Genomic DNA, 24004 nt, shown 5'->3' with positions numbered 1-24004 from the left:
CTCCAGCCATCATCTCCTTGTGTTTGCTTTGTTTGCCCTAGGTTGTCAGGGTATGCCCAGAAGTGCGTCCCTTGCTCACTTTGCCACTGGATTCAAGCAAGCCTGGATGAAGAGGGGTCAACCCCTAATCCAGTTCCAGGGTGCTTGTTTCCGGTCCAGGGAAGACCTGGCTTGGCAGTTCGGGCTGGACTATTCCCATGAGGCACAGGGTCAAGACTGATTTGCATATAGCTGGGTCTGAACTGAGGCGGTGAAGTGAGCTAAAGAACGATGATGGATTCAACCCAGATCTGTGACAGGGGGAGTGTCTGAACATTTTCAGCGCCCCATCCATCATATTCTTGAGCTTGTTTATTTTGCCCACCACCTGGCCTGATATTCTAGTACTATGCTGCAGGTGGAAAGCAGTTTCTCCCGCAAGGGGGCTCCCAGGTCTTGAAATGGAAATATCAACCAACAGGTACTCATTACGTTGAAGTTTGCTACTGATAAGTGCTACTGAAAACTGCTGGTACTCTCCTGTTAAGTGTTGAAATTTTGGTGAGAAGTTCAGAAGACATTCTGCTGAAATTAAAGATGTTCAGGTACTCAGTACATAACAGCACCTGCCCATTTAAAGCACTGGGGACACCAGTTTCAATCCCAGGGTCCGTGCAGTACCTGGCCTGCTGCTGCTATGATGCAAATGGGTACCAGTTGAGCAGTTATTGGCATGATACTCAGGGCCTATTTCCCCTTGTGCACAGCCTTTATGTTCACCCAGAGGGTAGCCTAACATAAACCACTTCAATTATGGTAGTAATAATAAAAATAAAAATAGCATTTATTCTGTAAATTATATTGTGCGATTCATATGTTTGTTAGTCTTTTTCTGACCTTCATGTAGTAATTACTTATAATGAGATGTTTTTTATTGAGCAATTATTGATTGTTGAACCACATAATGGATGGAGCAGTAATTATGGATGCTCAATTCCGTAAAAAAAACTATTGGTTAGACAGTCACGCCAGGATAACCTTGAAGCAATCATGTGGAAGGCACATTTGTATGTCTTGCATCCTGTACTTTTCATAACTCTATGATACAGAAGAAGCCGAAGGTGAGAGAAGGAAAGAAGCTGTATTGGAAACACTACATTTTTAGGCCTAACTGCTGAAAGTTTTAGTTATCTGTCAGACCTTATGCACCACACAAAGCGCCACACTTTAAAGAACACACACCACCCACCACAACAAACTGGCCAAAAGAAGCATTATGCTGATAACAGTGCTTTGTTTTAAGCTGAAATGAGTGGCTGTGAGCCGCTCTCTAATGTCCCATCAGGAACATCACTTGTCATTTATATCCTAGCTGGGAGAATGTGTCAAAAGGAAAGGTGCTCCAAATATTCTTAAAAAACACCCTCTCCGCTTCTAATAATCACACTATACATATGTGTACGCGTTAGCAAGGCCTGCCTGCCCAGAATAGTATGTTTGGCAATCATGAATTTTTAAAACCGTAACTGCAGTGTTTAAACAAGTCTAGACATATTTAAACATTGCCAATTGATTAGAATAATTGCGGAAAATTCTGAGGAGAAGCTAATGATTTTTGTTTCCACTGGGGTGGGGTCACTGAAGTTAAACATTTGAAAACCAGTGGGCTAGGGTATATTGCGGATGTATACATTATAAAAGTAGTCACTAACTTTAGTCATGCCCTTCTCTGGGAGCCCCACCCAATCAGACAGAGGGTCGGTAGCCTAGACAATCAAGTGGAAGGCAGCTCAACAAGACAAACTTGTTTCTCTCTGCTGCATCCTCATTCCCAACTTGCCATCAAACTGTTTACAACACCTGCCTTGGGAAGGCCAGGTGTCGTCACTCTCGTGGCCATCTTAGAAACCTCTCTCAATCCACCAATCAAAGGATTTCATTCCTGTAAGCTCTCACTGTCTTATTGATTTGTTTCAGTTATGTTGGGCTTACATTTTGTGATCTTTTATTGACAGTGCTATTTTTCCATTGTCTGTCCCTCCTTACTTTCTACCTTCTGGGAAAGAAGGGAATACAGGCCTATGAAACTAAAAGCTCAAAACATTAATAATTTGGAATGATATTGCAAGTGATCTTTTATGCATCGGTGTTCCAGTGACAACACTCATTTAGTGAGGGTCGCGGTACTCCCTTCACATAGTCCTTTGTGACAAACAATCAGGGATTGGAAGAGTGGATTACTCCACCTTCCAGCCTGTTTACATCAGAGGTCTGTTTTCACAGCACCTTCAATGATTGGTGGAGGAAGCTGAAAGAGGTGTGGCCGGGCTGGAAGCTGACACTTATTAGGCAAGTCAGAAATCAATTTCAGTCTGTCTGGATGGAATCAGGTAATTCTGAAGATTGTGAATGCAGAGGCTCCTGGCAGACACAATGGATGCCAGGCCGCTTGTGACCATAGAAGCCAGTGGTTGAACCATCCCAGGCCTGCTCAAGGGAGGCTTTGCAGCAGTGCTTCATTTGTGAAAAATATAAGTACCAGGGCTATCATCAGGAAGCCACTGCAGCTTGCAACACACAACACACATTGCCCCTGCCAGCACTGCCAATGATAGTAGCAGCACAACTACTAACCATCACACTCCTACACGTGTGACAGTTCAGACTATTACAGGCCCCCAAGGCTGTAAGAATGGATTGGGCACAGGTAATAGTAATCTTTTTATGTTTTTGAATTAATAATTGACTGTTGTTGTGGTCATATCTAAATTAGCCAAACAGCGCCACCTTGTGGCAGACTGTCACAAGCGCCAATGTTGGCAATTAAGTGCCTGTGCCGAGCACCGGAAACCACTGGCTCAAATGAAGCACTGCTTTGCAGGGTCTATGCTCTGCAAGAGGAATTTAAGTGGTCACTGGAAGTTATTTGTTTGGCAGAAGGGACAACTCGAAGGTCAAAATGATCACGTGCCAGAGCGCTGTGCTACGCCTTGCCCGTTCACAGCTTTGCGCGGCCTGGGAGGAAGGGATAGGGCGGGGTGCTTTAGTGCCTGCAGAGTTCGGTGTAAGTATACAATTTAGGTGGGACTCTGTGTCAGAATGAGTGACACACAGCAGGTGATGCTGAATTGAATTGGACCCCAATGTGAGGTTCCAAAGGGTGTAGCTGTCCCTGATTCTGCAGCCCTCAAGTACCCTGTGCAAGTACAAGGTCCTGGCTGCTGTTCCCTAATCGAAGGTGGTGATGCTTCCCCATACATGAGGCGTGGCTTGTGATTGAAATACAAGTTTGACTTATTGGCTTTTTCAATTTGTTGGTTTTAAACGGAGGCTGGGGTGTTGCCAGCAGGTCAAGAGTAAACAAAGAGCCGCAAAAAAGTATGTCAGCAACTCAGAAGCAAACATAAAAAAAACTTCTGTTTTGTAGTGGTGCTGTGTGTCTTCATGTCTGCCACTCAGATTGGTGCAGAAAAAACACACCAATATTCACTCTATTTTCATATTAACATCTGTCTGGGTCAGAGATAATCAGTTTTGTATCTTCACCACCAAAGTCACTTCCGATCTTTCATTAAAGATATGTTTTTCAAAAGGTCAGCTAAAAAAGGCTTACCGTTATAATTGCAAACTCAGACTTCTACAGTTTACATCACAGGATGGATTATCTATTTTTAGGTTTCACCTGCACGGCGCAATCTTGTGGTGCTTGTCAAATCTCTTGTGTTTACTATATCTAACAAGCATTTACAATGCAACGGTCTCGCCATTGCAAAAGTTAGAGCTATTAGCATTGTACATGAACGCGAGTTTAAGGTCTTGACATTGTAAATGACAAGGTCTTTTATTTATGTTTTAAAAACCAAAACATAAATAAAAGTCATTGTCATTTACAATGCCAATAGCTCAAAGTCGCATAATGTGTATGGCTAACTTCGGTAGCCTCCTGACGAGTGCCCTTTCACTTAATTTTTTACAAATGAAAGCCCTGGCACTTTTTTTTTACAAATTAAGCACGGGTGGTGTCCGTGTCTGTGCATGGGAGTGGTGGTGTCCGTGTGTGCATGGCAGTGGTGGTGTCCGTGTGTGTATGGCAGTGGTGGTGTCCGTGTGTGCATGGCAGTGGTGGTGTCTGTGTGTGCACGGCAGTGGTGGTGTCCGTGTGCGTACGGCAGTGGTGGTGTCTGTGTGTACATGGCAGTGGTGGTATCCGTTTGTGTATGCCAGTGGTGGTACCCGTGTGTGTATGGCAGTGATGGTGTCCGTGTGTGCACGGCAGTGGTGGTGTCCGTGTGTGCACGGCAGTGGTGGTGTCCGTGTGTGTGTATGGCAGTGGTGGTGTCCGTGTGTGCATGGGAGTGGTGGTGTCCGTGTGTGCATGGGAGTGGTGGTGTCCGTGTGTGCATGGGAGTGGTGGTGTCTGTGTGTGCATGGCAGTGGTGCTTACGCTGAAGCATTAGTGTACATGTTCACCTCCAGTTATCACTTTCTTGTGTATGTTACATGCTCCTCGATCATCTGTGCTGACTGCCGAGGAGCTGCAAAAGAGTTACACGCACTCACGCAGTGCCTGCCTGTTTATCACCGCAGACACCATCAGCATCTGTCAACATAAAATGGTCATCTCACAGGGGAAATCAGCAAAGACTGTGTCCCTCTGCTTGTGCTGAAACTAACCTGAAGGTCATCTCTCTTAAGAACACAAGGGTTTGTCCTCGAGCTGCATACTTGTTATAATTAAAGTGGGCAGAGATTACCAAGTTGGAGAAGATTTTGAAAAGAGAGGTCACAGTTATTAGTTTGAGAGGATGTGATGTGTTGCGAGATGATAGCACGATGTAGCCAAAAACTCGAATATTGTTGAATAGCAAGGACAACTCCTTGTAACATTCAGAAGGGCATGGCCATAAAAAGGAACAGTGAACGGGTATTAGGTTAAAACTCGCTGACACACCATCAGTGACGGAGGGTAAAAAATAATGCCTAGAATGTCAGGTGATCGCAGCGGAGGGACCAGGGTGGTGGCAGGCGCAGAAGTTCGTTATTCTAGGGTAATAGCGTGTGTGCAAGTTCCTCACGCCGGATATGAAAGGGTGAGGACAGATCGTGGGACATTAAATAATGCTTTCAAGGGGACATATTCGGCTGGCATAGTATTTATATCTTTGGCCGAATTAGGAATCGGAGCCATCCTCGAGAACGCTGGGCTGGATACAAGGTTTAAAACACCTCAGAGCGGCAGTGGAAATAATCATAGCGCATTCGAGCCATCTACCTGGAGGCCTCGCTCAGTCCGACCTCACAACCCCTAGCCTGTCCACAGCTCCCGCCTCCCCACCACCGCATTTCCCAAGCTTTAACTTCTTCACTTCGAAGAGGAAATTCATCGGGTTAGAATAGAAGGAATGACTTACATCTACTCCCTGTTGCATTGCCCCCTCGCTCCAAACGGAGACTCGTATGGCCCAGTTATGTCCTACCCCCTAATTGCCTCCCCGCCCGGCTATATCCCATTCTCGTGGCTAGCAGCAGCCACGATTTGCAAATCTAAAAAGCGAGGAAGAGGGGGAGAGAGACGAAGTCAGAAAGACAGAGAAGGAAGGATAGATAAAGATGAAGGAGAGAAATATAAAGACGATGGGGAGAGAGACAAAGAAAGTGTGAACGGGAGTGGGGTATAACGACCATAGACAGAGCAACAACACGAAATGTATCGGAGAATGTTTTTTGCGTTGCACGACCTTGAGCAAGCGCGGTCTAGGGAAATCTAGCAGTGCCTGCCTGTTTATCACCGCCGCGCGCCTCTCTGCAGACTCCCCCTGCATTCCAGAGAGGCGTGCGACGCGATCCGGTCAGCCCTGGAATGCCGTGGAGACAAGACCTGGCCGCGCGCACAACGTTATCCTATGGAAAAACGCTGCGCGCGGCCAGGTCTTGTCTCCCTTCGGCGTCTCAGACTGCTGAGACGCCGACAATAGTTCTCAGCGAGAACGCGCTTTCAGCGCGTTATAACCGAGCCCTAAAAAGGGAGCTCTTATCAGTTCCCAATGCCGAATTACTGTGTTCATTCGCTTTTGTGGGGAACTATTTTTTTGTTAACTTACCCTGGCTGCACGCATTTACGATACTTCTACTAAAGCTGTTCACACTGTTTAAGCCCCATTCACTGTCAAGATCTCTTCCTACGGAGAAGGCAGACAGCTTCTAACAGTATGCTGGGATGCCTGCTTTTTATTACTTTGTTGTGTATAGCAGATGCTTTAGCCTTCAAACGTTTGTGGCATGTCCTATTCATGCCTCAGTACCTTTCTTTGCACTTTGTAGGCATTATCGGATTGATTTATTTCAATTTAATCTATTTCTTGATTATGATCAAATTATAAATGTTGTAATAAACATTGTGCATTCAAAATAAATGTAAGATACAAGAGCTATGCTATATTTTACTACTAAAGTGCAGCCACAAGTGCAGTTACCTTGCAGACAACAGGCTCATGAATTACATGGTGCAGCAGGTGCAGTAGCACCGAGCCCAAATGTTGTCAGAAGTCCTCTAAACACCAAATAATGCAATATTTTACTACTAAGCAGGCAATCACAATTACCTTGCAGTTGGAACGGGCTTGACTTATATGGTGCAGCAGATGCAGTGGCACCGGGGACAAAACTTTTTATTATTCCACTAAACACCAAATATTGCTATATTTTACTACTAAACAGGTAGTCACAAGTGCAGTTATATTTCAGGCACTCGGGTAATGATTTGAATGATACAGCAGGTCAGTGGTACCAGCTCCTAAGGTTGTCGGAACTCCTCTAAACACCTAATGTTGCTATACTTTACAACTAAACAGGCAGTCACAAGTGTAGTTATCTAGCAAGCAAGCATTATGGTCATGATTTCAATAGTACAGCAGGTGCCGTGGCACCGGGACCAAAAGCTCCATGCACCCCACTGATGATTGCTATTTTTTACAACAAAACAGGTAGTCACAAGTGCAGTTATCTTTCAGGCACTAGGATCATGATTTTATTTGTGCAATGGCACCGGACCAAAGAGTTGTCAGAACTCCTCTAAACACATAATATTGCTATTACATCAGTGAATTCTATTATTTCCCTCTTTCATTTTTCAAAATGTTGCTATTACTCGCACTATACCACTTGTAATAGCACAATATATTGCCTTTTTGTACATAAACAAGTCATACCACTTTAACAGACTTTCTGTAACTTATATTGTACAACTACTCAGCAAGCTACAACTTGCAACAAAAAAACAGATTAATATAGGCAAACCTAATGCATTTACTAATGCCTGTTTAAATAAACCATTCGATATAGGCTCTCTTAGTACTCACTAGTACAGCTGTCCAGTCATTCGTGTAATACCCTAGCGACCTCTAGGGTTCCACCAATTTGTTTCTTTTGAGATTCTGAAAGGTCAGGGAGTTGATGCTTGAATAAATGTAGTGTAAAATCCTCTGTAATATTTTGTTACACACCAATAATTCAACTCTTTGCTTAAATAAACGTTTAGGGTAGTTTAGACAGAAGTATAATACTTATGACGTTATTAATTCTTGAATTTGCTGATACAAGTTTATGTTTTAAGGTAAAAAATGCTTTTTCCAAAGTTTTATACCAGATTTAGACAAAAAAATAATTACCCTGTTGGTAAATTACTGAAAACCAGGCAAGCCAGCCTTCAAATAATGTTGCCATTTCAGGGCGCCTCGGCCACATTGCTAGACATGGAAGTGGAGTGAAATAACATTTTTACAGCCTAGTGGAAACATCAAACTATATGAGATTGATCAGACTGATCATTCTTTAACCCCTTCGCTGCAGGGGTTATTCCCCCGCTGTGCTGGGGGGGAGGGGGGCACGTACAGCACCGCAAGCTCATGACGAGCTCAGCTCGTCATGAGGTACGGCGCTCCTGTGCTCATGACGAGCTGAGCTCGTCACAGGTGCATTGGCTCCCGTGGAACGTTCAGCACAGCAGGGGAATTCTCCCCGCACCTGAGCGTTCCACGGGCCATGACAAGCTGAGCTCGTCATGAGCACTGGAGCGCCGTGGCTCATGACGAGCTCAGCTCGCCATGAGCATGGGAGGGGTTAAGTTACCATATTGTGGTTAAACATAGGTGGAAGCTGAATATTTTGTTATTCCTTCTAGGGAACCAGATGAACAGGCTTCTGGGGGAACCGAACCTGATGACTGGTTCTTCACAGTTCGGGAAAATCCAGAACATCTTGAAAATGGAGCAGTTCAGCTGCAGGAGCTAGAGGTAAGGTGGCACATTGTGAGACTGTTGTGTACATACAAATGAAGCAGAACTTCCATATGTAAATAAATCAAATCCGGTATTTGTAAAGCGCAAACTAATCACCCCTGAGGGTCTCAAGGCGCTGGAGGCCGTCGGGGAGATTAAGTGAGCTACTGTCCAGAGTCGCATGATGCTGAGCTGAGGTGCCGCAAGCGATCGAACCCCAGGCTCCGAAGTCTTCCGATCTGGCCGTTGTGCCACACCTCTCCGCTGCTGCTCCACACCTCTCTGCCTCTGCCATCTGAATGCCTATTGTGCAGTTTGCCTGTATTATGTTTAGCCTACCAGATTCAGGTGGGAGGTGGGTAGGGGTCTCTGTGGAGGATAGGGTGTGTTGGGATAGATATGTGCGAAGAACCCAAAGAATATCATTCATGCCAGGTCCTGTGTGCCTGTACTGCCCAGATATATTGAACAGCATCATGTGCACTTTTCTTTGTGATCTCATCAGATGGCATGACATGATGGTTGAAACTCTTACAGTGATGGTCAGGCTGGAACATCAGGAGGCAATGAGGTGCATTGAAGAGGGACTAGAGAGTGGAGAATTTGGCTCCTGGACATTGCACAAGGTGGTTAGGATGTGACCCAGAGATTCTGGTTGAGTGATTGTAGATTATTGATGGAGGTATAGTGAGTCAAAATGTCAGCCAGAAAGTTGGATGAGGTATTGTGGACCACTTTGAACATGGCACTCTGTCAATAGTTTGTGGAATGCGCAGTTTTTTTTTTTACTGAGTCAATCAGCTTTCCATCCAAAGGATGTAGCGAGTGTGTGTATACCAAAGTTGAATTAGGTTTTGGTAGGAAAGTTGAGAACATTGTGCAATGGGAAGAAGGAATAATGGGAGAGACCCGAAAGCAGATTGTTGCGATAATCCAATGAATAAATCTAAGTGACTTGACTAATCTTTTAAGCATTGTGGAATGGGAGAATTAGGCATAAATGTGGTATGCTCAGTGCTTGACACCATATAGTAGTCGTAATAATGAATGATTGATCGCTGATCGACGGGCTGAAGAGCACGCCAGAATTTCTAGATTAGGAGAAGAAAGTCAAGATGTCCGGGGGGAAGTAGATAGAACTAGGTGCAAGGTTTGGTGGCTCAGTGGATTAATGCGTCCACTGCAGTGGCCTGTGCTCAACATCATGGTCACAGGTTTAAATCCCGGTGGGCCTTTCATCCATCCGAGGTCGATAAAATGAGTACAATTGAATTGGGTAACAATAAACATCTGTTATTCAGCGCCAAGATACCTACGGGTGAACGTGCGCTTTACAAATACCCATGTTACGTAGATGAAAAAGGAAAGCAGGTTCTCAGATTTGAAATAGTTCCCATGTATGAAAGAGTTCCCATATAGTTACAGCTATGAGCCAATCAGGGAGATGCGATTGTAGATGGGAGAACTAGTTGGAAAGAAGATGACTTGTGTCCCAGCCACACAGAGGTAGTAGGAGAAGCCAAAAGAGCAGATGCTATCTAAATGGAAATGGCAAATGAAGAAATGAAATGGCTTCTGACTGTAAATTGGGGACAACAAATGGTAGAGAGGTCGACGGTGATAGCTTGGATTCCCAGATCATAGAGAACGAGAGGTGGGATGGGAACCATTAAAGAGCAGAGCCTGTGATTTCTAGGTCGTGAAAGTACAAAAGTTAAATGGGGTGATGTAGTTTAGCTTAGTGCATTTATAAAGTACACAGAACTGCTAGGAGAACTCATTTTCAAGGCAGGACAAGGCAAATGAAAACATAAATGATTCGCTTAATAAATATCCGAAAAAACTTCACCCATAAAAATGAGTAAAACAGGTTATATGTACACCAGGTCCATGATGCTCTAGCGGCATGGTCCCAACACATTGCTCCTTAAGATTCTTCTTTTAAATTAGCCCATTGCTTTACAATGGACTTTGAGTGAGGCATTCCACATCCTGGCTCCATAAACTTTCAGCATTTTTCCTCCAAATTATTTGAGGAACTTTTCTGGAATAGAGAAGTTTGGTCAATTCATAATCCACAAAAGGGTCAGTAAGTTTTTGGAGCACTTTGTTGTCCATTGCTTGCCAAGCGAAACACAGGGTAACACGGTGCATTTGGTTTTCAATTGTCAACAAACGAAGTTCCATCCTCCTTGCTGAGACATGATCATGTTTTCCAGTGTGTAAAATAACAGCGCCCCTCTCTGCTTTGCAGCTTTTCGTAGTTTGTAACTGCCTTCCTTTGGCAACCCCAAATAGATGGACAAACAATAATGAACCTTAACTAGCAGGATTTGTAAAGTTCTGGTTTCCACCCTTAATGAGGACACATACACCGAGCGTTGGTGTCAAGGCGTTTATTCTATTTCACAAGTGTAGCTCAGGAAGAGCGCCGGGCGTCTTGCCACAATCGCGCTCCGGTCTGCTCTCGCTCGCGCCAAACGCACTCGCGCATGCGCACTCCATTCACGCTCTCGTTCCGACGTGCTGTGTCACACGCAGCTCTCGGAACTAGAACGCAACACTACATATCTTCCCTTTTTATACACACACACATTAACTCACAGTTCAAGGGTTTAATAATCTTGTAGTTCAAAGTCTCTCAGGTGTGCCGGCCTGACTACCATTGTTCCAGCACGTGTACGCCTTACCGGTGTGGAGGCTTCTCGGATGTTCTCATGTGCAGGGCTCACCACTCCCTCTCTCTGTTGGTTGGGTCCATTTCTCATTGGTGTGGTGGCCCTTCCTGTTGGAGCTTCCTCCGCACTCAGTTCCTCTAGATCGTCTCCCTCTACGTGCATTCCTTCTTCCCTTTGGCAGTCACCTCCTGTAGTAATCCTTTCTACTCCACTACTCTGTCTCTGGTCTCGTTGATCCCTTCCTTCCTCTACGGGCCACTGTACAATTTTATTTATCTTCGCCAAGCGATCTTGGGACCATACTTTTCCGTCACTGAGTCGCTCTCAATAGTAGAGTCTTTCACATTTCTCCTCCTGTTGTAGTGTTCGGTGTAGACTTTCTGGGCCTTCTCTAGATTGTGCTGGACTACGGCAGCCAACCATTTGCTGGTGACAGTCTTTTCTCTCCAAATTACATTGTCCTTCGTGAAGGGGTGCCTGCCTCTCAAAATCTGGAAGGGGCTGAACCCAGTCGAGGTGGGGGTGATGCGGTACGCCCACAACATACTCTGGATTTCTACCTCCCAGTCCTTGCCTTTCATTATAGCGGATTGAATGGATCCCATAAGGACACGGTTAAATCTTTCCACTTGTCCGTTGCATGCTGGATGGTACACCGACGTGTGTTTTGTTTTTATACCATTCCTCTCAGTATACCTGTGCCATTTGTCAGATGTGAATTGCGGGCCATTGTCACTTAGGATCGATCTCGGGATCCCTTCTCTTAGAAACACCGAGGTGAGAAATTTTATTACTGTGTCCGAGTCCATATCTTCTTCCACATGAACTTCTGGCCACTTGGAGTACTTGTCCACTAAAACATACAGGTATTTTGCCACTCCTTGGTTATCCAACACCGGCCCCAGGATATCAACTAAGACATCTTCCCAGGTGTTGCGCGGTTGGTCGAAACTTCCCAACGCTGGTCTCAGGGGTTTCAATATCTTGTCCGCTCCTTGGCATTGATCACAGTCTCTCACATGCCTCTCCACTTGAGTATCCACTCCCGGTACATTTGTTTCACCCGCAGTTTGGTTTTCACGATGCCGACGTGACCTTCATGTAGCTGGCTCAGCAGGCGCGAGATCAGTTTCGCGGGTGGTACCACCTTGTCACTGCGATACAAAAAGATTCCGGAGTCGCTTATCGACAGTTCCTCCCGCACCTCATAAAATTTCCTGAGCGCCTCTTTTTCACTTGCATCTGTGGTCAGAATGGCCTGTCCTAATTGATCATATCCGTGCAATGGCACCGCCTGGCTTATGTTCGTCTTCAATTCCTCAAATTCTTTTTGTGCTTCATCATCCCATTGGAACACGGTCTTGTCCCTTATGAGTTGTCTTAACTTGTGAGTCTTCGTGGCAAAGTGCTGGACGAATTTGCTATAATATTCGGCCATACCGAGAAAAGACCTCACTTCTTCTTTACTGATCGGTGCTCTGGCTTCGCAGATTGCCTTCACATTCTCTCTTTTAGGGGTGATCCCCTGTCCTCCTATTTCATGTCCCAGGTAGGTAACATATGTCATGCCCAGCCTACACTTGTCCCATTCGGCTGTTAGACCTTTCCCTTGCAGTACGCTCAGCACCTTATTCAACTTCCTGTTGTGGTCATCTCGGTCCATCCCCATCACTAAAATGTCATCCTGGAAGTATTGGATGCCCTCAACGTCCTTGAATAGGCGGTGCATTAGCTTTTGGAACACCGCTGCGGCAGACACCAGCCCGAAGGGCATCCTGCGGAACTGGTAACATCCGAAGGGTGTAATGAAGGACGTGAGTTTCCTGCTTGATGGGTGTAAGTCTATTTGATGGTAGGCAGATGCGAGGTCGATAGTGGAGAACCATCTCACGCCTCTCGTTTTGGCCAGCATTTCCTCAATCCTGGGTAACGGGAATTTCTCTACAATCAGGCATTTGTTTAGCTCGCGAAGGTCCACGCACAAACGCACCTTGCCATTGGGTTTTCTGGCCACCACCAGCGGCGCAAGCCATTCTGAGCTGTCTATGGGCTCAATTATTCCTTGCTCTTCTAGCCTGCGCAATTCTTGTTGCACCGCCTCCTTTGCCGCTATGGGTATATTTCGGACTTTGTGAGACACAGGAAGGGAGTTTTCTTTGAGTAGAATCTTGTGCATGAATTTCTCCAGTTTGCCAACCGTTCCACTAAACACTTTGGGGAAATCCCTTTTCACTTTCTCCAGATCCGGCCAACTTTCACTATCTGTCAGCAGCACTTGCTCTCTGCCACCCAGGTCCAGTTTAATTCCAAGGTCCCCTTGATCTCTCCATCCTAACACTGAGGGGCCTTTCTCTGCCACATACAGTTTGCATACTGCTGACCGTCCTCTGAATTCAAACTTCAAGTTCCGGTAACCCACCATGGGGATCGGGTTGCTCGTGTACAATATTGGCCTTAGGTTCCAATTTGGGGCCCAGGGTAGGCTTGAATTCTTCTTCCCACACCGATCTTTGAACTATGGTGTATGAGGATCCTGAGTCAATCGCTATCCTGATCTTTATTCCTCCTATTAGCATGTCCGCACGTGGTTTATCGGAGCGCTTGCTTACGATTCCCAACACTTGCTCCTCAATACGTAGCACTTGGTCATCATCATCCGGCTCCTCCTCTTCTTGCTCTCCTGTTTGGGATTGTGCTATGTATTTCACCATCGGCCTCTTCCCTTTCCTGCGACATACTTTCTCGTAATGTCCTATCAGGCCACAGAACATGCATTTCGCGCGGAATGCCGGGCATCTTTTGTCTTGGGCGGCGTGTGTCGCCCTCCCACATCTGTAGCACGTGGTCTTGCTCTCCATGGGTTGCTTCCCCGATTGTCCTGGTTTTCCCACCCATTTGTTTATTCTTCTCCCGTCTCCGGGCGTCGTTCTATTTTGCCTGAGGACTCAGCATCATCCACTCTGTTGACCATGACCCTCTGAGCGTTGTCCCTTTTTGCTGCTTCAGCACAACGCTTAGAGAGCTCCGCTTTCTTCACCATCGCTATTACCTCCTTTAGCGTTGCTTCTCCGTGCGCCCACAACTTGTCCTGTACCGTTTTGTTGGTGGTGTGCATCACTATTTGATCTTTAATGAAGTCGTCTTGAAGTTGTCCATATTTGCAAGTCATCGCCAGTCTTCTGAGGGCCGCGACGTAGTCGTCTATGGATTCTCCCTCTTCTTGCTTTCTCTGTTGGAAGTTGAAGCTATCAATGGACACACACACCACCGGGCGGTAGAGATTGTCGAGATCTTCCAACGCGTGCTTGAAGACGTCATCGTCATCTGCCTGCCGGGTTGCGGGTACTATGTTAGTGAACACCCTTATCCCTTCAGGGCCTAGATTATGTAGCAGTATCCGTTTTCTCCTCGCGCTGGTGAACGCTTCCCCACTTTCATCTTCTAAGGCTTCGAGGTAATTCTTGAAATATTCCCTCCAATCCTCCCATTTCATCTGAGGTTCACCTGGTTTGGGTAGAAACGGAATTGGCGCAGTGAGCGAGGATGCTTGGGTGCTCATTCTGGCCTGTTCTTCAGGTTCTCCTCCTTGGTTCCTGGGGCTACCTGGCACGCTGGCGTCCCTGCCTTGTCGTGTTGGGTCGGGGGTCTCTACCTCCCCCTTCACCGCGGTCCCCCTCTTCCGCCAGGGCCTAGCGGGGGGCACGGCCACTCTCCTACCGTGCTTCTCCGCTGGACGCTGTGCTGTCTGGTTCCAAGGCACGTGGTGGACGTTGCCCTCTCTTGTGCGCCTCTGCCGCGCCCTTCCTGTGCTTTCTGCCACCGATTTACACCTTTAGTAGTCAGAGTGTGCCTCGTGGTGTTCTCTAGCTCTCCTCCACCGTCTTCCGTTTTTTTTGTTTTTTGATTTTAATAGGGTGGTGCCTGTGGGAGATCCAACTCCTCGTCGCCACTGTAAAGTTCTGGTTTCCACCCTTAATGAGGACACATACACCGAGCTTTGGTGTCAAGGCGTTTATTCTATTTCACAAGTGTAGCTCAGGAAGAGCGCCGGGTGTCTTGCCACAATCGCGCTCCGGTCTGCTCTCGCTCTCGCTCGCGCCAAACGCACTCACGCATGCGCACTCCGTTCACGCTCTCGTTCCGACGTACTGCGTCACACGCAGCTCTCGGAACTAGAACGCAACACTACAGGATTGCTTTGGTTACTATCTTCCAATGAACCACAGACTAAACAAAACTTACCTTGGATAAAATGTAAAGATGACTTGAACACCTCTTGGTCTTATATACCAAAATATATCTTTGCTTCATACAGGACCCTTACATTTCGTGCCACCTCTACTAGGGTAGTTGCTGGACCAAAAGCTGCTAGCCAGTTCAGTAATGAAGCAGGTTTGGGGTCTGTGCTTAGCAGAGCAAATTGGATGTTGGCACTTTGTAAACAGATAAAAAACAAAGGTGGAGTGAGAGGATGTACTGGTTCCTTCCTCTCGATCAGATTCACAGCCAAAAATAAAAAAACAGCTATATATACACCAGGGGGCTCACTTTTCATAGGAGAAAACAACGTTTTCTTGTAACACCCTCACCCACTAGGGTTACCCCTTGATGGCATGCTTCTTCATTAGGTCCATTCCATTCCGCTACGGATTGTGCGTGCTGTGACCTACGGTTTACGTGGGAGCACTTGAATGATTCTATAACGATAAAGGAAAATAAATAAAGAAATTAGGAGTGGGGGGGTTACTATGCTGCATATAAACATAAAGTTAAGTGTTCTGTTGGATTTCCTCCCAAGTGTCGCATTTACATTTACACCCAGCAGGTATCTTGCTCCCAGTGGCTGGTAGACGCTGCCATATTTATACCTAAAAAATGCAGCAATTTATTTAAATGGGAAACATTTAAAGCGCAGAAGAATGTTTCATCAAGTGCAGAAAAATGTTCCTTGTTATGAATATTGTTGCAGCACATTCTTCTGAACTTTCGATTTCTCCCTTTTAAAAAAAAAAAAAAAGGTTGTGTGTTTGTGTTGTACATGTAACGGTGCCACATATGGCGAAAGGTATGTCCTGTGCCACACGGACATACGACACAGGCTCTCAGTTAACCAAACACAAATATCCCATTAATTCACACACATGTTCATACATCCTCACAGACCATGCCCTCACTAACGCACATAAGGGGGTGGTGATGTACGGAGCATCTGAATCAATCAAACACTCACACCCAGTCAAAAGATCTGGGTTTGATCCATCACCGTTCTTTAGCCCACTCTGCCACCCCAGTTAAGACATGGCTATATGCAAATCAGTCTGACCCTGTGCCTCATGGGAACAGTCCAGCCCGAACTGCCAAGCCATGTCTTCCCTGGACCGGAAACAAGCTTCCGAGGACCGGTTTCTGGCATTCCAGCCGTCTTCAGCCCGGCTTGCTTGAATCCAGTGGCAAAGTGAGCAAGGGACTCACTTCTGAGCATACCCTGCCACACTTATGGCGGCCAAAAGCGGTACAAAAGGGGGTGGTGATGGACGGAGCATCTGAACCAATCAAACACTCACACCCAGTCAAAAGATCTGGGTTTGATCCATCACCGTTCTTTAGCCCACTCTGCCACCCCAGTTCAGACATGGCTATATGCAAATCAGTCTGACCCTGTGCCTCATGGGAACAGTCCAGCCAGAACTGCCAAGCCATGTCTTCCCTGGACCGGAAACAAGCTTCCGAGGACCGGTTTCTGGCATTTCAGCCGTCTTCAGCCCGGCTTGCTTGAATCCAGTGGCAAAGTGAGCAAGGGACTCACTTCTGAGCATGCCCTGCCACCCTTATGGCGGCCAAAAGCGGTACAAAAGGGGGTGGTGATGGACGGAGCATCTGAATCAATCAAACACTCACACCCAGTCAAAAGATCTGGGTTTGATTCATCACCGTTCTTTAGCCCACTCTGCCACCCCAGTTCAGACATGGCTATATGCAAATCAGTCTGACCCTGTGCCTCATGGGAACAGTCCAGCCCGAACTGCCAAGCCATGTCTTCCCTGGACCGGAAACAAGCTTCCGAGGACCGGTTTCTGGCATTACAGACGTCTTCAGCCCGGCTTGCTTGAATCCAGTGGCAAAGTGAGCAAGGGACTCACGTCTGAGCATACCCTGCCACACTTATGGCGGCCAAAAGCGGTACAAAAGGGGGTGGTGATGGACGGAGCATCTGAATCAATCAAACACTCACACCCAGTCAAAAGATCTGGGTTTGATCCATCACCGTTCTTTAGCCCACTCTGCCACCCCAGTGCAGACATGGCTATATGCAAATCAGTCTGACCCTGTGCCTCATGGGAACAGTCCAGCCCGAACTGCCAAGCCATGTCTTCCCTGGACCGGAAACAAGCTTCCGAGGACCGGTTTCTGGCATTACAGACGTCTTCAGCCCGGCTTGCTTGAATCCAGTGGCAAAGTGAGCAAGGGACTCACGTCTGAGTATACCCTGACACACTTATGGCGGCCAAAAGCGGTACAAAAGGGGGTGGTGATGGACGGAGCATCTGAATCAATCAAACACTCACACCCAGTCAAAAGATCTGGGTTTGATCCATCACCGTTCTTTAGCCCACTCTGCCACCCCAGTTCAGACATGGCTATATGCAAATCAGTCTGACCCTGTGCCTCATGGGAACAGTCCAGCTTAAAGTCAATGAAGCTGTGCAATTGGGTGTCTGGTAACACTGTGGGAGTTACTTGGCCTTCAGTAACTCACAATGATTTTCACTGATCAGAAGTAGCTCTCATTACAGAAAAGGTTGGAGACCCCTCGTTTATAGTGTTATGCCACAAAAGCAATACACATTAGTGTGTTCTGCTGTGAGAGTTAATTGTTTATCTCATGCATTAATAGGTGAAAGGGTAATTAACAGTGATTAAATCAGTATTCCACCAAAAAGGCTATTTTCCTCGAACCTCAGCACCAATGTGTCCATTGTCCTGTTTATATCTATTCAACACACCTCCACTAATCACAGCAAGACTTGGAACGTAGTCACACAACCGCGCTTCATGTTCGCAGTTTAAAACGTATGATTAGCTGCATCCTTCTCTGTATTTCATAGAGAGTGCGACAAAGGTAAATTACTTTTATGAATTTCCATTTGAACAATGTTCAACCATTTCACAGCACTCCTTGTAATCGTGAACTTAACCATAGCGGTTTAAGCATGTAACCATTTGCTCTATTAAATGCCTAATCCCTACTTTTTCTGTTAAATGATTAATTCTACAAATATAAGGCAATTGGTAAGGCAATTTCACGATAAGCGACTGTTTTGTAGCCATACATACAAAAAAAGACGCAAGTCCTAAAAATAGTAGGGGACTAAATAGAATATGTAGTTTGCATTTACCACACACGTGGTGACATAACAGGAAGTGATACTACAGAAAATGATATACAACCTCTGTGTTTTCACTCGCATAATAGAAAACAAAGAGACCGATTTTACTGTAAGAGCAGGGTTATGTTATTTGCTATATATTAGAATGTAAATATATGTAGACAATGTATGCCTTTCTATCTAAATCAAATATTCATGTACATCTACTTGTCTTTGAACTCAAAACAGTGAATGGCTTAGACAATAAGCATGTCTATATTTAGAGCATAATCCTTACATTATAAACATTGAATCACTTGTATAGTATCATATAATCATGGACCCTGGAATTATGCGGTGGGAGAGGACCAAATTATGCGGCAGGGTTGAGTAAATTATGCGACAAGAAAAGGCAAATTATGCGCCATAATACGGCACATTTTGTAATAGCATTGCTTCATTATTTTGTCATTTTTAAACTTGTTAAGAGGGTGGGCATTGGTTGCATCTCATTAGTACCATTTTAATACCAAAATATAGCAACAAGCAACAAAAAGGTGACTAGTCCAGCTTTGCAAAGGGCCTTTCACTGCGCAGTGACTTGTCCCAGCATTTTTAGTAACTTTTGAACCATTTGAGCTAGAAACAAAAATGTTTTTGTAATAATTTGCAGATTATGCAACAGATGATTGATTATGTGGCAAATGCAGCAAATCTATAATTATGTGAATATTGCTGCAGCCGCATAGTCGCATAATTCCAGTGGCCCTGCATATAATGGACACATGCATATAGCAGATGAGCAAATAAATATAAATTGATGAACGCAGAAAAGAAAGTCCCCTTAAAGTTGCCATTTATATAGGGGAAGAATCCAATTGGTATCAGGAATTACATGAGGTTAAAGGCGGTTGCTTTGAGATGTTTAAAAAAGTGTTGTATGCTCACCTGACTGCGTGTGCACTTCACAAAAACAGCAAATGAATCACACAGAAATGTGAAAAGAGCATATTTCTTTTAGTTTTACTTGAGCTTACAAATGGTGTAAAGTGAATATATCATCACTCCCTCTCAAACACTCTGCGACTCCCTTGCCTCGTTCTTCCACAACAAAATTGCAGACATCCATAACAGCTTCGACAACCAACACGGAGACCAAGCCACCCAACCTTCTGCAGTACCCTCACCCCCTTGAACATCCTAACTGATTGGAACCCAATCTCCACTGAGGACACCATCCACCTGATGAACTCCATCCACTCAGGATCCCCCACAGACCCATGTCCCTATCACATCTTCAACAAAGCAGACTCCATCATCGCACCCCATCTCCGCGATGTCATCAACTGCTCCCTCAACTCTGCCACCTTCCCGGAAAGCTGGAAACACGCCGAACTCAGCGCCCTTCTGAAAAAACCCACAGCTAACCCCAACGAACTCAAAAACTACCGCCCCATCTCGCTCCTACCATTCCCGGCCAAAGTCATCGAGAAAGCCGTCAACAGCCAGCTCGCCGCCTTCCTAGAAACCAACAAATCCCTCGACTCCTCACAGTCCGGCTTCCGAGCAAAACACAGCACTGAGACCGCACTCATCGCAGCAACAGACGACATTCGAACCCTACTGGACAATGGAGACACAGTCGCCCTCATCCTCCTGGACCTCTCCGCAGCCTTCGATACAGTCTGTCATAACACCCTCCTACAACGCCTCAGAAACATTGGAATCCAAGAAAAAGCACTAGATTGGATCAGCTCGTTCCTTACCGGAAGAACTCAGAGAGTCCGCCTCCCACCATTCAAGTCAGAAGCCACTGAAGTCATTTGCGGCGTGCCACAAGGATCATCACTCAGCCCCACTCTCTTCAACGTATACATGAGCATCCTCGCGACCATCGCACGCCAACACAACCTCAACATCATCTCCTACGCTGATGACACTCAACTGATCCTCTCACTCACCAAAGACCCGAACACCGCCAAAACCAACCTACATGAAGGAATGAAAGAAGTAGCCGAGTGGATGAGACACAGCCGTCTGAAACTGAACTCAGACAAAACAGAAGTCCTTATCTTAGGCACCTCCCCTTCCGCCTGGGATGACTCTTGGTGGCCAGAGGCCCTTGGAAAAGCACCCACCCCGACGAACCACGCACGGAACCTGGGCATCATCCTGGACTCCTCACTCTCGATGAACAGACAAGTCAACGCCGTCTCATCATCGTGCTTCAACATTCTTCGCATGCTCAAAAAAACATTTCGCTGGATCCCCACCGAAACTAGAAAAACGGTCACCCACGCACTGGTCACGAGCCGCCTGGACTACGGTAACACCCTATACGCCGGAACCACCGCAAATCTTCAGAAAAAACTCCAACGCATCCAGAACGCTTCAGCCAGACTCATACTAGACATCCCGCGTAAAGACCACATTTCTTGTCACCTGAAAAAACTCCACTGGCTCCCCGTCAATAAGAGAATAACATTCCGCCTCCTAACCCACACACACAAAGCACTTTACGAACTCGGACCCGTATGCCTCAACACACGACTCTCCTTCTACACCCCCTCCCGCCAGCTACGCTCCTCCAACCAAGCACTTGCTGCCGTACCCCGCATCAACAAAACCACCATGGGAGGTAGATCCTTCTCCTACCTGGCAGCTAAAACCTGGAACTCACTCCCCATTCACCTTCGCCTCACTCAGAACCACCTATCATTCAGAAAGCAACTTAAAACTTGGATATTCGACAAGTAATTCCCCACCCTTCCTCAAGCGCCTTGAGACCCTCTGGGTATGTAGTGCGCTATATAAATTTTTTGACTTTGACTTTATTTAAAGACAAACGTGGAAATTGGTAATTCGATTTTTAAACTGTTTCTACAGAGTAATTAAAATGAGCTGGAGAATTTTTTTAATTCTTGCTTTAAATTTGTTTGTTTCCTGCTGGCGTTCTTTACCAAGTTCAAAGCACGAAATCACCTCACATTGGCATCTCACAAGCAATAGAAGGATTAATGGAATGACATTACAATTTCTAAAGATAACCGTCTTCTCGGCCATTCTCACAAATAAATTGGACGCTTCCAGTGTTAGAAAGGTTAACCCGTTGACCGCGGCTGGAATTCCGCCGCGGTGCGGGTGATTTATGACTGGGTGTGGTCAGGACGGCCCCCGGCCGTCCTCCGCACACGCCCACCGTGACGTCAGACGGCGGGGGCCGTCAGACGCAAGCAAAGGGTTAAAAAGACCCTGAACTCATGTAATTGCCATTTGATGCCTTGCAGACGACTTTTAAAATGCGAGCACACATGGAGGAGGGGCACAAGGTGACACTATGAACATGTCACTCTCCATCGGCCTTGGGCTAAGGGGAACGGCGTTCCCTCTCCTGAAAGAGTGGAGAGTCTTCCTACCAGTAGTGGCTGGTGACTTACTTTTGAAAGAGGTGGGGCCAGGGCCTTCAGTGGGCTGAAAAAATGGGTCGTGGCCGGCGTAATTGAGGGCGTGGCTTAAAATCACATCAAAGCTGAGCATAACATAGTGGGCCGCCCAACTGGTGTTTTGCTGCTTGTGTGATTGCATCCAAATCTATAAAAGAACAAGTAATATTACACCTACAACAAGCAAGGACTCTTGGCTTTGTCGTTGGTTGTTAGTTGCATAAGATAAATAAGCAACAACTACGGCTTCGTTGTTTATAGCATTGAAAATGCTTCAGTTCTGAAATGATGAGACTATGAAAGAACGATTTAAAATAAAAAAATTATTTCAAAGTATTTTATTACATTTTACAGACCGTTACATCAGCTTTACTGTTACAGGGTACCAGCCAAGCTTTAACGAGTCTCTTTGAAATTACATCAAAGGCAATGAAGGGTGGCACTGCTGCAGAGTTAAGATTTTTTCCTTCACCCTGAGGGTGAGGGGCAAAAATGGAGAGCCCGATAGGGATCCGTCTCAGCACCTGCTTTTTTAGAACTGCCGGTGCTGAGCACCAGCAGGACCCGGCCCACTTAAAGCAGTGGGTGGGTTGGGGGCATCTTTGAATTTCACAGAGTGAGCAAAGCAAGTGACACCAATGAGCCCAAGGAGGTTTCTTGTTGAAGATCAATGTCTCCACATCCAAATATGCAGGCAAATGTAGGGGATGGTCTTTAGAGTACCATAAACACACAACATATCTCTGAAATTTTGGGAAGAGCAATCTTGAACAGCTTAAATGGGTAAATAATCTATAACTTTGATATCTTTATCATTATCCACCCAGTTACTACGTGTCTAGAGCAGTGTCTTCCACTTGCATATTCATTGCATGCCCGCTCCAAGTATAGTGGGGGCAGCATGTCCATACTCTATTACTCTAAAAGACGGTGTACTTATTAAAAGAACCAGCGTGTTTTAAATCTTAAGCACAGAGACTAAGGTCAGCTAAGAGCTAGAAATAGGTTGTTACATGTTTATGATTTAAAATGCACACAGCCTCAGGGTGAAATGTAAAAATGCTGTCCTGACCTCTGCAATGAGCACTTTATGTTGACTCTGCTGCAGAGTTCCACAAGAATCTTGTTTCCTTCAGCAGGGTGCACATTTTTTTCTGGCCCCTGACTCTACATGCTCTAGCTAAATAAAGACCTTATGACTGTGAGCTGAAAACATCTGTTTTTAATGTTCCTCATTATCATTGCTAAGTTTTGGACTATAACATTATTATTATTATTTAAGAGTTTTTTCAGCGCTGGCTAGTATGTTCCAACATTTATAAAATAATTGTTTTTAAAAAATGTGGACAAGTTGATATAAAAGGGATTTTTGAACGTGCCTGTTTTACATATTTTTTGGTGATTAGGGTAGTCCGAGTCAGCAATTTGAAACACCCGCTTTGTGCTTCCTTAGTCCTGCGGCTGCAGCCTCCTTGTCTGTAGTGGCACTTTAACCCCTTGGATGCGTCGGACGGTGGGGGGCCGCCTGACGTTACGGTGGGCGTGTGCGGAGGACGGCCGGGGGCTGTCCGAACCACGCCCACCTTTTATTTTGCACGCATCGCGGCGGAATTTCCGACGCGGTTAAAGGGTTAATGAAGTATTAAACTGAGGCAAGCAGACCAAAGCCTGCACAGTGCTCGGGGCACCCACAGCTCCGCTGTCTGCATGTCACGGTCCATCTTCCTAACCGGTAGCTTCCCGGCTTGCGCACACTACCGGAAGGCAGGGCCGGACTGGGAACACAAACCAGCCCTGGCAATGCAGCTGTACTGTCCTGGGTGAGCGGGCGTGGGGGCGAGGCTTTGCTAGTGAGATGCAGTGCTGCTGCTGTAGCACGGCTGTTGGCCGCTTTAGCACCACTGCTACTGCTCGAAAACCATCCCCCACCCTTCTGGCCCACTTGGAAAATGCCCGGTGCCCACTACGGCCTGTCCGGGCCTGGCTGAAGGAAGAGATCCCTGCAGACAATAAAGAAAGTTTCCGATCGCTGTGCACTTCAAAGCCACAGCTGTAAATGTGCTCTTCCCACTCTGGTGCTCTCCGGCTCCACATTGCTGGAGCTTGTGGAAGTTGCTTTGTACAAAGTTCCAATGCCGACACAGCTCTCTATGAAGTTTATTATATGAAATAACATGAGAGCTGCGTCGGGATTGGCAGGACGCAGCAACCCAATGGAAGTAAGGAGAGCAGCATTTGCTGCCCCCAACCTCGACACACAG

The 24004-nt window shown here is 46.1% G+C and overlaps 1 protein-coding gene across 1 annotated transcript in view; it reads left to right on the top strand.

Moving 5' to 3' along the window:
• Positions 1-24004, top strand: part of STK24 (serine/threonine kinase 24) — a 587809-nt gene that overhangs the window by 533005 nt on the left and 30800 nt on the right. Inside the window, exon 8 of the mRNA XM_078657516.1 lies at positions 8159-8270. Coding sequence (XP_078513642.1) covers positions 8159-8270 — 112 coding nt within the window. The remainder of the gene's footprint in view (positions 1-8158; positions 8271-24004) is intronic.

This window comes from Lissotriton helveticus, chromosome 8 (assembly GCF_964261635.1).
Source record: "Lissotriton helveticus chromosome 8, aLisHel1.1, whole genome shotgun sequence".
Lineage (NCBI taxonomy): Eukaryota > Metazoa > Chordata > Amphibia > Caudata > Salamandridae > Lissotriton > Lissotriton helveticus.
This window is presented reverse-complemented; position numbering and strand designations above follow the sequence as displayed.